At 35.7% G+C, this 14,614-nt stretch overlaps 1 protein-coding gene across 1 annotated transcript; it reads left to right on the forward strand.

The window, feature by feature from the left end:
- Nucleotides 1-543: 543 nt before the first annotated feature.
- On the forward strand, nucleotides 544-6,188 carry LOC130874555 (interferon-activable protein 205-A-like). Its single transcript, XM_057769931.1, has 5 exons — nucleotides 544-567; nucleotides 794-970; nucleotides 3,199-3,621; nucleotides 4,984-5,172; nucleotides 6,174-6,188. The coding sequence occupies exons 1-5, from the start codon at nucleotides 544-546 to the stop codon at nucleotides 6,186-6,188; spliced, it is 828 nt and encodes a 275-aa protein (XP_057625914.1).
- The last annotated feature ends 8,426 nt before the right edge of the window (nucleotides 6,189-14,614 follow it).

Genomic DNA, 14,614 nt, shown 5'->3' on the forward strand with positions numbered 1-14,614 from the left:
ATGTTGAGAATACAGACGCAGAGACAGACCCACACATGCAGACCTTCAAACGCTGGTTCAGAAAGCCCCCTTTATTAACACCATGTAGGCTTAAATACACTCCAGCCAATGGTCAACAGGTGATAATCCCATCCTCTGAACCTCTAAGCTAGGCACAGTTTCTAGTAACTTCAATTAGAAGGTTCTAGCAGGGTAGAGCAGCTGAAAGTCAGGACTCATTAATCCCAACATCCAGCTGAAGACCAGGACTTAATTGGTCCCAAAACGTGTGTGTGCGTGTGCATGTGTCCTGTGTATGTGCATGTGTATGCGCGTGTATGTGTGTGTGTGTGTGTGCATGAGCGTGTGCGCATGTGTGTGCATTGTGTGTGTTTAGACGACGAAGCTAGAAAAGAGAACATGAGAAGGAAGGCATAAGTCTTAAGAGAAGGGAGAAATGGTGATGGTGGAGGAATACACGTGACAAGAAAGCAGAGAGGGGACAATCTTGGAGAGAAGACAGGAAACCTGCAAGAACGGGTGGGAGGGCACAAAGGAGACTTCATGGCAGAGAATGATGAGAGTAAAGTATGTAAAACATATTTACAGACTGGGGCTCATCATCTTTGTTAGGATAGCTGAAAGACAGATGCTGAAGGTATCTGTGGATGTGAATGTGTTATTATTTCAGGAAAATTAGAGAGCAAAAACCTGTGAAAAGAACTAAAGAGAAAATGCTCCTGTATTCTTTGTGACTTTGAAAATAACTATCAAGGTTTAAAGGAGAACAATCTTTTTTTTTCTTTGTAAACAGAAGAAGTCATACAAAACATCTGCTGCTACAGAAGAAGACACACTACCTGAGATGATGTCCCAGCTTAACATAGCGTCAGCTTTCAGCACACATCCTGCTGATGATCAACATGAGACTGCTCCCAGGCATTCCCTAGACCTTGCTGAGAGTCTCCCTACTCCTGCTCCAGGCCTCGTTGTGAGTCAACCCCAGATTCTTTTCTGGAACCCACCAAACTCTCCTAGCTATTCCTCATCAAGTGCTATGATTTCCTGTTTCCTTTATGATATCTTCATGATATGATTACAGGGCTTATAACCTTGAAAGAACTTCTTTAACTTCCCACAAATTTATTTATTTCATGTGTACATTCATTTATTGAGTGTAAGTTTTGAGATACTGCCTTCAATTTACATAAATGTACTCTACTGCAATGTGTCTTTACATCAGAACACTGTATGTGACATTTCAGAACAGCATCATTACGAGCATGAGGTCCTTAGGCACATCTAATTATTTGTGTTCATAAATAATAACAGTAATGTAATTAGAAACATTCATAAGTATGGAAAAAACAATTTGATTTAATAATAATTTTTCTTTCAATGACCCCAGCTTTATAAAACAGTTTTCTAAGATGCTTTGAATTTAGAAGACTGGTTCCCTGCTTGATTATAAACACGCAAGGCAGTCAGCTATACTGAACATCACAGTTATATTGAAATGATTCCATTTACGAAAAAATTTAGAATAAAGTTATATACTTTGTATAAATTTATGAAAAGTGTAATGAAGACTATAGATATAAGTCTTTCCCAAAGCAAAATTATTTGTTGCTCTTGCAGAAATTTTATTTACGCTGAGTTATGATCTTTATAAAGATTTAAATTAAATAGGTATTGACGTGAGTCCTAACTGGGCTTTGTGCATGATAGCCCAGCAAGCTTCCAGTTCACAGGTACCTCCGAATATTGACTATTATCTAGGATTTTTGTGATTGGTGTCATAAATTTTTTCTCAGCTCTCTGGGACCACCTCTTTTAAATTGCTCTCCTGAAATTCAGAAATAGTGCAAGAAAGTCAGCTGTGGTAGTTCACAACTGTAATCCATGCAGTAAGGAGACAAGACAATAGGGTCTCTGTGGGTTGGAGACAAGCCTAGTCTTCACTGTAATTTTCAGGATAAATAATGAGATCCTGGCTCAAAAAGAAAGGATGGAAAGTAGGAAGGAAGAAAGAAGGAAGGAAGGAAAAAAGGAGGGAAAGAAGAAGGAAGGAGGAAGGAAGGGAGGAAGGAAGGAAGGAAAGAAAGGATTTATTATCTACTACCACATCTTCAGTTTCACTTTTAATCTATAAACTGGTAATTGTGTGCATTATGAATTATTTGGTGGTCTTCATAATAGCCCACTAGTTTATTTTATACATATCCTAAAACTTTCTTATTAATATAAATCTAGTCATTGCTGCTTGCTTACTTATATACACATCACTACCACTAACTATATCACTTTTTGATTTTTATGTTATACTAATTGCTTATACTGCTAGAAAAATCAGATCCAAGTGAATGCTAATCACTAATAGGTAATGACTGTGTGTGACATGATGCTTGAATTGTTTGCATTTCCTTGGGTCTGTGAAGACAACACTATCTCCCTATATGCAGATGTCCAAGCTTATAGCTTTTCTTTACTTTTCATATTTTGTCTTACATTTAGGCATCTTCTCTTCATTGAAACACTCTGTATTACTGTGATCTCCAGAACACTGCACAGAAAAGAGATTAGAGACCTATCAATATATCTCTTTGTTATAAACCCCTGATATTGAGGACAAATCTCTAAACATTAAGGACATGACTCTAACCAAAGGACCTCTACCTGAGCCTATTTAAAAGAGGTGGCTGTGAGCCAGCTCATGTTGTTTTTGATCATTTAATAGGAGCAGGTTGGTATCTTCAGAGGAGACATACTTTGATTTGTACCCACTTTATAACTTAAGAAACTCCAGTTGTATGTTTTATATTTACTATTCTCTAATCCAACAATATTCAGTTTCCCCATTTTATATTCTTCTGTCATAAGAGAAAAGGATATATTTGAATTAATGATAATTTCACTTAAGTACTTCAGAAAATTGCTCTTAACAGCTTGTGCTGTGTTCATACTGAACATCCTGTCTCTCCTTAGAAAGATTCCTCTGCTTTTCAGGGAGAGTGTTCAAACTTCCGTGGCTGAAGCCTGTTACTTTAACTCATTAGTCTTTTTTCCAGTGAAAGAATTTCTTTTTACCTTATCTATAGTTCTACAAATACATATAAACCTTTAGGACCAATATGGTGTTTGAGATTTATCTTATATGAAGGTTAATTTTTATTTGTTGCTACACTTACAAATTTATATCCCTGTGTTTGTTTAACCCAGAACCAAAAGACACAGACCCCAAGCCAGAGCACTAACAGAGGAGCTGTTGGCCAAAATGAGGCCATGATCGTGATGGTGCTGGATGCATCAGAGCCATTGGAATATCTGTCAACAGAAAAAGTAATAAAGAAGATGTTTCATGCTACAGTGGCCACTGTGACTGAGTATTTCAACGTGAAAGTTTTCAGCATCCACCTGAGAGAGAAGTTCACCAAAAGTAATGTCATCAAAATCGCCAATTATATCAAGTCCGAAGGAATCCTAGTGATAAATGTAAATTCCTCTGTGACTGAAGCTGGTCCTGACGAAATGATTGAAGTCCCCAACAGGCTTATCAGAAGAGCAGAGGAAACTCTCATGATTTCTGATATTAACAAGATTGTATGTAAAGCACCATTTTATGGGTCGTTTACATTAAACAAGGTAATACTTAAAACTTGTTTTTTTTTATTTTTCTTTCAAAACACCTGGAATCAAATATGATGACTTTCCAGTCACAGTTTAATGGTAATGTTGAAGCACAAGACTCTTGACTATGGGCGGAAGGTGAAATCATCCCACATATGAGAATAAGAGTGAATGACTTATTCATACTCCTTAGGATGTCTCTTAAAGAGCACCAGAAAATGACTTACCAAGAAACTTTATTTTACTAGTTAAAAATCAATGAGAAGGATTGGTGCAGGTCACAGGTCAGGGTCATGCCAACAATCTCAAATTTTTTAGATATACTATAACTATACAATGCTTGTTATTTTTTTTCTATACATCCTGTTTCTACAGGTTCCCTGAAAAGGTGTGAATGTTGATTGTGACATATATTTGAAGTAATAAATAGATGAGTGACATCTTCACAAATTCAAAACCATTCAATAGAATGAATTTATTCTCTCTACAGATAGAAGGTTTAACCATTTAGTGTTGACTCATACCTTATTCAGTTAGCTAATTATTTCTGAAGACCTTAGCAACAAAGAACTATTTATGAGACAACCTTTAGAGAGTAAGTAAATCTAGTTTTCTCTTTTACAAATGAAAAAATATATAGAGATATCTCATTGGTGCATCAATCCCCAAATTACAAGTATTGAGTTTTTATAAAAAAAAAAAATGACAACCTTGGTGAACTCAACAAATGTTTTATAAACTTGGCACTTTTAAGGCTCTTTAGTTCATCTTCTTTTAAAAGCTCTTTTATATTTTAAAGCTGTTACTTTATAGCACACTCCTTAGCGACAATGCTTATTAACACAATACAGTGAACTGTGAAAGTCAATACAGTATGATTTGGGGACTTTGACTTTCTTGGTCATGATAATGGAAAAAGGTAAGAAATGTATAGGGTCCAAATGAGTGGACTACTGGAATCTTACCTGTTCTGGAAATTCCCTATAATCTATTGAATGAATGAATAGTAGAAGAAAATGTCCGTTCATCCTTTTATAAGAAGAGGATACAAAGATGGTTGACTGGAGTTCTGATTCCTGAGATTTATCAAGGTGACTTTAGGAGAATACAGACTGTTGAGGAATAGAGAGTAGTGGAAAACAGGAAGATTATTTATTGTTGTAACACTTCCAGGCAGAAATCTTCTAGATAAACAAAGTAAATCATTGTAATAATAAAAGATAATTCTTTGGAAAGACTTTAACAAAGATGCCTGTATGCCCATGTCTGTAACAGGTTCCATATTTTCCAGTGATTTTTGAAATGGAAAAGACTGTTTTGAGTGTACACCAAAATGAGATAACTTTCAGAAAAGGAATGTTAATTTTACTTTTGCAGAAAGAGGTGAAGCAAACAAAAACATTCTATGAAATGAAGGACGACACAGGAAATATAGAAGTTGTAGGGAGTGGGAGATGCTTCGACATCAAATGTAAGGAAGGAGACATACTACAGTTCTTTGACTTTAAAATGACAACAACTAACAATCAAGTGAAGCTGGAATCTGGAAAACACAGTTTCATTAAGGTAAAAGGAGAGAGGGAACAGATTTACCAAAGCAGAAATTCACGTTTTCTTTAGGATTCCAAATATGAACATTTTAATGTGTTGCATAGATAATTCTACCTCTGGAGGGGAGAATCAAAATGATATCCTTACACTTATTTCTATGGGAAAATTTTTTATATTGAATAAATGATCCAAAGACTATTGTTTGTATGCTAAATAACAAGATGTATGAAGAAATTGAAATGACATGGAAGTACATTTGAATAGTGATCAAGAGCAAGAGTTTTGAATAAGTCAGATGTGATTTGAATGCTAGCTTCAACAATTAGGAGGTGGCTGGTTCTAGGAAAAGTTTAATTCTTAATCTGTACTTTAAGGGAAGAAATGCCTATATATTTGTGAGTTCACACAGTGTTTAACACATTTTAAGAAGTGGGTAGATACTATTTTTTTTTAATTGGGTAAATACACTAGAGAGAGAGGAAATAGAAATGTCATGAAAATATACCAAAGTGTGAATCATCAGTATTAATTCCACTACACATGGAAATATCCACTGGAGTCTTCTCTTCAAGGACCATATAGTTGGAAAGAGGTGGCTCAAAATAGGAAATTACAATGAAGAAGATGAAGCAGGGAAAATCAACAGCCTTTGAGAGGGCCAAAGGCTATATAAGGCTATTGAGGCCAAAAGACAAGAATGGCTGTCTGGAGAATATGTAAACAGTGCTTTAGCTCAAATTGCTAGAATCTGATAGTATCTCCCACTGTCTCGTTCAAGGTCATCGAGGCCTGAAAAAAGAAAATATCCCTTCTTCATCCAAACCCAAATGGTGAAGAAGGAAGTGGCGACCCACAAAATTAATTCAATGCTTTCAACAGTGGAGCTTTGAAAATAGAGACACCAAGCAACTGGAAACAAGCAACAGCTACAGTAGTATATCTGAGCATTAACGTGTTGTTACCTGACTTGTGATTATGTATTTTCATTTATAAAATTCCTTACTCTGTTTTTCTAGGAAAATAACACTTGAGTTTAATTTTTCCAATGTAAGAGTAATAAAAATTTCTTTTGAAAAGGATACATTCAGTCAAAGTAGTCATCTACACTATGTGGAAAGATTTTTACCTACTGCTCTTCTGATAGAGGGTTAATATCCAAAATATATAAAGAACTCAAAAAACTAGATAAGTGAGAAAACAAACAACCCAATTGAAATTTGACTAAAGATCTAAGGAGATCATTCTCAAAGATGAAATTCAAATGGCTGTGACACACTTAAATGTTCAATATCCTTAGGCATCGCAGAATGTAAATGAAAACTATTTTAAGAATTCATCTTAAACCTATCTCAATAGCTAAGATCAGTAAAACAGGTGACAGCTCACGCTGGTGAGGATGTGGAGTAAGGGAACAGCCGTCCATTGCTGGTGGAGTGCAAACTTGTACAACTTATTTCAGTTTTTTTTAAACACTTTTAATGCAATTCACATTTTTAGATATTTTTGTCTGGGAAGTCTTTTCCAGACTCAAAACTATAAGATTGTATCCTTTTTCTCTTTAGAATATAGCAGTTTAGTTCTTTCCTTTTTAGCATATTATCTGATTTTTCCATATTTTTAAGATGTAAAATGGGATTTACTTTAAAATGAGTATGAAATTTGTCTCATTAAAGTGACTATTATTGGTAAAAATATGCTTAAATAAACTCTCCTTTCTCCACTTATTTATTGCTTATTATTTTCCAAAAGCAGCTTTCTAGATTCTTTACTGTATTTGACCAGTATTTCCTCTGTATTTTAAGTGCAAAACTACATTAAAATTGATGCTCACCTTCCTAGATCTGGATGAAGGGGGGAGGACCTTGAACTTCCCACAGGGCAGGGAACCCTGACTGCTCTTTGAACTGGAGAGGGAGGGGAAGGGGTGAAGAAGGGGTAGGGAAATGGGAGAAGGGGAGGAGGTGGAAAATTTTAACTAAAAATAAAAAAAAATGTAAAAAAATTGATTAAAGACAATGTTATAATTTTAATACAAAATGTTGTGTTTTCAATATTCTACGTATAAAAATTCATTTCTGTTGATTATTTTTAAAGTGTTTATATAGTCTTGGTAAACGCCGGTATAAGACTTTGGTACACTTGAATTTAGCATCTTTTTGTCGGTGTTGGGCTATTTTTTTTTTTTGCCTTTTTGTTGTTTGTTTTTTGTTTTTCAAAAGAGGGTTTCTCTGTATAACAGCCCTGGTTGTCCTGGTACTAGCTCTTGTAGACCATGCTGGCATCGAACTCACAAAGATCTGCCTGTCTGTGCCTCCTGAGTGCTGGGTTTAAAGGCATGCACCACCACTGCCCAGTCAAACTTAACATTATAAATGTTGATTTGAGAACTCTACCCATATTAGAACAATATTGTTAAGTTTATCAGTTAAGTAGACCAAATTTCTAAGTATTTTCAAATATTTTCACCTTGTAGTGAGTGCCAAATACTGCTGAATCTACTATAAAATTCAGAGAAAGGCATTTTTTTCCAAATTCACAAGTATGTGTACTCTCTCACACACATGAAATGTATACGATGTATATACATGGATAAATGCATGTGCATGTGGAACAAAACATTCCATGATACTACGTGTAGAGCCTTGAAGAAAACTACTGTAAGAAAATATGGTGCAATTTTACCATAAGATAAATTCATTATTAAAGCTGCTATTCCTTTCTAGAAAAAGAAAACATATTGTGTTATTTGGCAGTAGTTTGTAAAGTTATTTAAAGCTACACACAAACACATATACACACATATATAATTATTTTCTTCATGTATTATACAGAGCAACTTGTTTTTAATTTTTCCACCACTGAGGAATGTTTTGTTACAATATTTAGGTGCATGGCTTAAATAAATTTGACTGTTATCACTTGACTAGCTGGATCATTCGTGAATAACCTATAGAGAACATTTTTCTTGACTCTATTGGTCTCACTTCACTTTAATATATCTACCCTACGTTTTAAGATAAAAACACTACTTATCCTTATATCCATTTTCATGTTTCCCTCAACCATGCTGCAATATGTTCTTTTCTTCTCTCTGTCATCAGGGATTTTAATTTCTTAGTAAATAATATTTTATTTAATTCATTAAAAATTAAACTCTCCTAGGCTACAGAGAAACCCTGTCATGAAAAACCAAAAAGAATTAAAAACAATATATTTTATAATTTTTGATAATTTTTCAATTATTTCTACCCTTAACTGCTCTTGTCTCCCCCACAAGCCTTTTCAAATTCATAATTTATTTAATTATTAATGCATAAAAGCATATATCAATGTACATGCATGCATATGTACATTATTTGTATGTGTATGTGATTTGGGATCTGATAATTGTTATAAGCTTTGGTTCAACACTGGAGAAGATTGTTTCTACCTTTCTTTTATTTTGTTTTTTGTTTGTTTTGTTTTTCTTCAAGACAGGGTTTCTCTCTGTAACAAACCTAGTTGTCCCGGAACTCACTCTGTGGACAAGTTTTGCCTCGAACTCACAGAGATCTGCCTGCTTCTGACTCCCAAGTACTGAGATTAAAAGTGTGAGCCACCACTGCCCACCTCCATTCTGCCTTTTGTAATAACACACTTAATGCATGTGGCTCTTCATTTGGGGGAAGGTGTGTGAGATTTCCTCCATGCAGGCTGTAATGTGAACAGGTGTTGCATTTTTAATATCTTTTAGGAAGACACTGTCTTGCACTAAACAACATGGTCATCTGGCTCTTACATTCTTTCTTCCACTGTCTTCCCTGAGCCTGGGAGCAGAGATTGTATTAGAGATGCATCAATTAGGGATGAACACTCCACAGTGTTTTCCCGTAGATGTTTATCAGATATGGATTTAAGCAATGCTTTCAACTACTGCAAAAAGTAGCTTCTTTGAAGAATTATGAGAGCTGCACTTATCTGTAGGGTTCAGAATGGGTGTTTAGAATGAAATACAGTTGGCAATTGTACTGGGATAAGAAAATGACAATAGTTGTTTTCATCTAGGGACCATTTGCTCACCATCCAGTAGCTGGCTAGGTTTTCAGTACCAGATATGATTTCCCTCCTATTGAGAGGGCCTTACGTCCAAGTGGACAATTGTTAGTTACTCCCAAAATACAAGTGCCACCATTGTCCCATTAGGAATATCTTCCTGTGCTGGTCATTGTTGTTCATATGTAACTGGGAAGGAGTATTAATTACTTTTCTCCTGTGGCAGCTAGCATATCAACTTCAGATGGATTGAGAGCAAGTCCACAACTCTTCAAACGTTGTACTCCAGATATCTAGATTGCATCACAAAACCACAAATGTGAACAACCAGGAGATAGCTCTTCCTGAACACAGTAATCCCACTGTAACAGGCTGCAAGAAAAGCAATTTAGATGAAGCAGTGGCACAAACTTTAAAAAGCAATTTGAAAATGTCTGAGTCTTTGAAAAAATTCTTCATGAAGACTGTGAAAATATAAACAGTTGAATGAAAAATGAAAACAATTCAAGACCCAAAAGTAGAATTTAGCAAAAATATTGAATCACTAAGAAAACATAAACATAAACAAAACTGGAAATAAAATACTCAGGAAGTCTACAAAAGCCTCAGATGTAAGTTTCCCCAACAAATTAAAAGATATGAAAGAGAGGATTTCAGAATTTAAAGACAAAGAAGAAAAAAATTGAATACCTTATCTTAGTCAAAGAAAATGTTAAATACAAAACCAAATACAATTAAGAGTTGTACAACACAGAGCAATATGGTGTGTGTGTGTGTGTGTGTGTGTGCTGCGCACCGTGCCCCAGTGTCTGTGCTCTGTGCACTAGAACCCAGTTCGCGAGTTTCGGGAAAGGGAGTCGGAGGTTGAGAATACAGACACAGAGACAGACAGACACATGCAGACCTTCAAACGCTGGTTCAGAAAGCCCCCTTTATTAACACCATGTAGGCTTAAATACACTCCAGCCAATGGTCAACAGGTGATAATCCCATCCTCTGAACCTCTAAGCTAGGCACAGTTTCTAGTAACTTCAATTAGAAGGTTCCAGCAGGGTAGAGCAGCTGAAAGTCAGGACTCATTAATCCCAACATCCAGCTGAAGACCAGGACTTAATTGGTCCCAAAACGTGTGTGTGCGCGTGCATGTGTCCTGTGTATGTGCATGTGTGTGCGTGTGTATGTGTGTGTTCGTGTGTATGTGCGTGTGTTTGTGCACGCGTGTGTGTGGGTGTGTGCATGTGCGTGCTTGTGTGTGTGTTTAGACGACGAAGCTAGAAAAGAGAACATGAGAAGGAAGGCATAAGTCTTAAGAGAAGGGAGAAATGGTGATGGTGGAGGAACACATGTGACAAGAAAGCAGAGCGGGGAATATCTTGGAGAGAAGACAGGAAACCTGCAAGAATGGGTGGGAGGGCACAAAGGAGACTTCATGGCAGAGAATGATGAGAGTAAAGTATGTAAAACATATATACAGACTGGGGCTCATCATCCTTGTTAGGATAGCTGAAAGACAGATGCTGAAGGTATCTGTGGATGTGAATGTGTTATTATTTCAGGAAAATTAGAGAGCAAAAACCTGTGAAAAGAAATAAAGAGAAAAAGTTCCTGTATTCTTTGTGACTTTGAAAATAACTATCGAGGATTAAAGGAGAACAATCTTTTTTTTTTCCTTTGTAAACAGAAGTCATGCAAAACATCTGCTGCTACAGAAGAAGACACACTACCTGAGACGATGTCCCAGCTTAACATAGTATCAGCTTCCAGCACACATCCTGCTGATGATCAACATGAGACTGCTCCCAGGCATTCCCTAGACCTTGCTGAGAGTCTCCCTACTCCTCCTCCAGGCCTCGCTGTGAGTCAATCCCAGATTCTTTTCTGGAACCCACCAAACTCTCCTAGCCATTCCTCATCAAGTGTTATGATTTCCTGTTTCCTTTATGATATCTTCATGATATAATTACAGGGCTTATGACCTTGAAAGAACTTCTTTAACTTCCCACAAATTTATTTATTTCATGTGTACATTCATTTATTGAGTGTAAGTTTTGAGATACTGCCTTCAATTTACATAAATGCATTCTTCTACTGCACTGTGTCTTTACATCAGAACACTGTATGTGACATTTCAGAACAGCATCATTATGAGCATGAGGTCCTTAGGCACATCTAATTATTTGTGTTCATAAATAATAACAGTAATTAGAAACATTCATAAGTCTGGAAAAAGCACAATTCGATTTAATAATATTTTTTTGAATGACCCCAGCTTTATAAAACAATTTTCTAAGAGGCTTTGAATTTAGAAGACTGGTTCCCTGCTTGATCATAAACACGCAAGGCAGTCAACAATACTGAACATCACAGTTATATTGAAATGATTTCATGGCAACTTATCATTACTTTTAAGACAAAATTTAGAATAAAGTTGTATACTTTGTATAACTTTATAAAAAGTGTATTGAAGACAATAGATATTGCTCTTGCAGAAATTTTATATAAGCTGAGTTATGATCCTTATAAAGATTTTAACCTAAATAGGTATTGATGTGAGTCCTAACTGGGCTTTGTGCATGATAGCCTAGCAAGCTACTGGTTTACAGGTACCTCTGAATATTTACTGTTATCTAGGCTTTTTTGTGATTGGTGTCATAAATATTTTTCTCAGCTCTGTGGAACTCTCTCTATTTTAAATTGCTCTCCTGAAATTTATAAATAGTGCAAGAAGTCAGCTGTGGTAGTTCACAACTTTAACCCTTGCATTAAGGAGACAAAGACAAGTGGGCCTCTGTGGGTGGAGGACAAGCCTAGTCTACATTGTAAGTTCCAGGATAAATAATAAGATCCTGGCTCAAAAAGAAATGATGGGAGGTAGGAAGGAAGGAACGAAGGAAGGAACGAAGAAAGGAACGAAGGAAATAAAGGAATAGATGAAGAGTGGGGGGAAGGAAAGTGAAGAGTACTGTAGAGACACTCCATCAATCAATTGCCCCTTCCTGTTTCTTTTTCTGCTCCAGGATTCTCCTCCATATCATTATTCTGCATGTGAAGAGCTTCTAATTCAAATTTTCAGATTGACAATGTCCTTGGGTTACATCCATTGACTGCCTAGATAAGCCTTTTTGCAAAGCAATACTGATATTTTGGATAAAGTTTTGTAATTCCTGTCTTTAAAATGCTGTGGTGGGCTCATGAAGTAGCTCACAGAAAGAGCACCTAATTACAGAATGTGCTGCTGCCTTGGGTTCGATCCCAAGTATTGCAAAAAATATTAATACAATCCCCTTCTCTACTGTGTAAGAGTAGTACTAGCTCGAACTATTGCCTAAATCTTTATTTCTTCCATTACCTAGGAAACCGCTATTGTTTAGATTTTCACCATTCTATCCAATGAAAATTTTTTTCTTATCATCTGTTTTAAAACTAACAGTTTATTCCTGTGTACACTCTATGTAGAGCCCAACAATGGAGTCCAAACCTAAAGAACCTTCTGAGGAAGATGGTTACCACAAAGGTCCCAAAATAATGGTGGCATGGAAAACAACAAAACCATTTATTTATGAACATGAGACAAAACAGAAAATGTTTCATGCCATAGTGGCTACTGAGACTGAATTCTTCGGAGTATGGTATTCTATGAAACACTTCAGGAGATGTTTTCCAAAAGGAAACCCATTGCTTTCACAGATTATTTTGGCAGCAATGGATCTCTGATGATACACAAAGCCTCCAGTGTGTCTGTGAAGACTGATGACTCAAATATGAAAATCTCAAAAGCAGTGAGGAAAGAGGCCACACAACTCCTAAATTTTTTTATCTCCACTCACAAACAAGAGAAATGCCTGTAAGTGGAGTATGGAAAGTAACTAGGGTAAGCCATTAGATTATTTTGTATATATTTCTTCTGGAATCTCATGTTAAATCTTAACTTGGCAACTGCAATTTTGTCAAGTTACTGAACACAGAAAACATAAGCCTTCTGTATAAGAAATAGACAGAGTTTCCAACTCTGGTGTGTGATACCATTTCTTTTAACAATTTGTTCTCAGAGTAACACCATGAAAATACTTTACAAAGAGATTCAACAATAACCTTTGGCCTTGGTCTGGCTATGAAAATACATTTATAGTCATTCTAGTCCAAGATTCAGTTAATTTTATAGCATACTTTCATTATAGATTTTATTTCTTTGAGAGCGTCCTTACCTGTATTATTGTCAACTCAATTATGAATGAAGAGTCAGACTCCTAGCCTAGATACTGGTTGAGATGATGAGAACAAGAAACCCAATAGACAATTCTGACCTATAATGCAGTCATAGCCAAAAAGCTAGGATTCTGACCTCCATGTCCTTAAAGTATTCCCACTTTTATTCTTCATTTTACTTCAGGATCTTGTTGAGGGAATGACTTCTGCTTTAAAGAGAAGTTTAACTGACTGGAAAAATACAGTTTACTTTCTTAATTTATAACTGAAAACAATGAAAGGAAGAGCTTTGAGGAATTCTGTACTCAGGAAGTGTCTTTTTAAGACCCAATGCCCCACAAAATTGTGGTTTTAACTGACCTAACCACATGTTTATGATATTCTTTTGTATTCTTTTAAACATGTGTTTGGCAGTGTATTTTTAATCAGTTTTATCTGTACTATTTATTTGCAGACTGTTTAAATTACTATACACCTAATAAGTAAAGTAAGTTGAATGCAAATCAAAAGAGCAGAGCTAGATGGTGTGAATTTAACCTTTGAAAGATATGGAGTAGAGTAAATGAGTGCACACATTGATTAAATATGATCCATTTAAATGAGAACTCCAATAGTCCTTCTTCGACTCACAATGAGCTGCAACTTTTCTTCTCAATCTTCTCAAGTCTCCTGAATTAACCTAGGAAGCCTGTAAATGTAGCCAGTTGGGTTTTGTTGCCATTGTTGCTTACTTTTTGTTGCAATTGTTGCTTACTTATATACATTTGTTGCAGTTTTTGTTTTTATTCCCTTCCTTTTGCTCATTAAGAAATCTTAGCTATTCTGATAAATTAGCACCGGTACTTAGGAAGACAATTTTATTGAGAAAGATTCAAATGAAGAATTTGCCAACACAAATATCTTAAGCTGTTTTGTTCCTATAATTCTATTGTTTAAAATGTGTACTTAATTTTATTTATTTATTTATTTATTTATTTATTTATTTTTATTTACACTGTGAGGTCTGAGGAGAAGCACACATGCCATGGTGCTCTTGTTGAAGTCACAGAACAATTCTGAGAATTGGTTTTAAAGCAAAGATTTGGTGGCCTGATACAGATCAGAATGGAGAAAGATTGTTGTAATGAGGCCACTTGTTTGTTTCCTGGCCTTCTGGCTGCTCAGACCCAAAATAATCACACAGAAACTGTATTAATTAAATCACTTCTTGGCCAATTAC

Source organism: Chionomys nivalis, chromosome 5, assembly GCF_950005125.1.
Source record: "Chionomys nivalis chromosome 5, mChiNiv1.1, whole genome shotgun sequence".
Lineage (NCBI taxonomy): Eukaryota > Metazoa > Chordata > Mammalia > Rodentia > Cricetidae > Chionomys > Chionomys nivalis.

What these genes read in the sequence shown, in the direction of transcription:
- LOC130874555 (XM_057769931.1), top strand. Translation starts at nt 544, where the DNA reads ATGGCAGAGAATGATGAGAGTAAA. An exon ending in CTCCTGCTCCAGGCCTCGTT is followed by an intron (nt 971 to 3,198) that starts GTGAGTCAACCC and finishes TGTTTAACCCAG; the next exon opens with AACCAAAAGACACAGACCCC. An exon ending in GGTCGTTTACATTAAACAAG is followed by an intron (nt 3,622 to 4,983) that starts GTAATACTTAAA and finishes TTACTTTTGCAG; the next exon opens with AAAGAGGTGAAGCAAACAAA.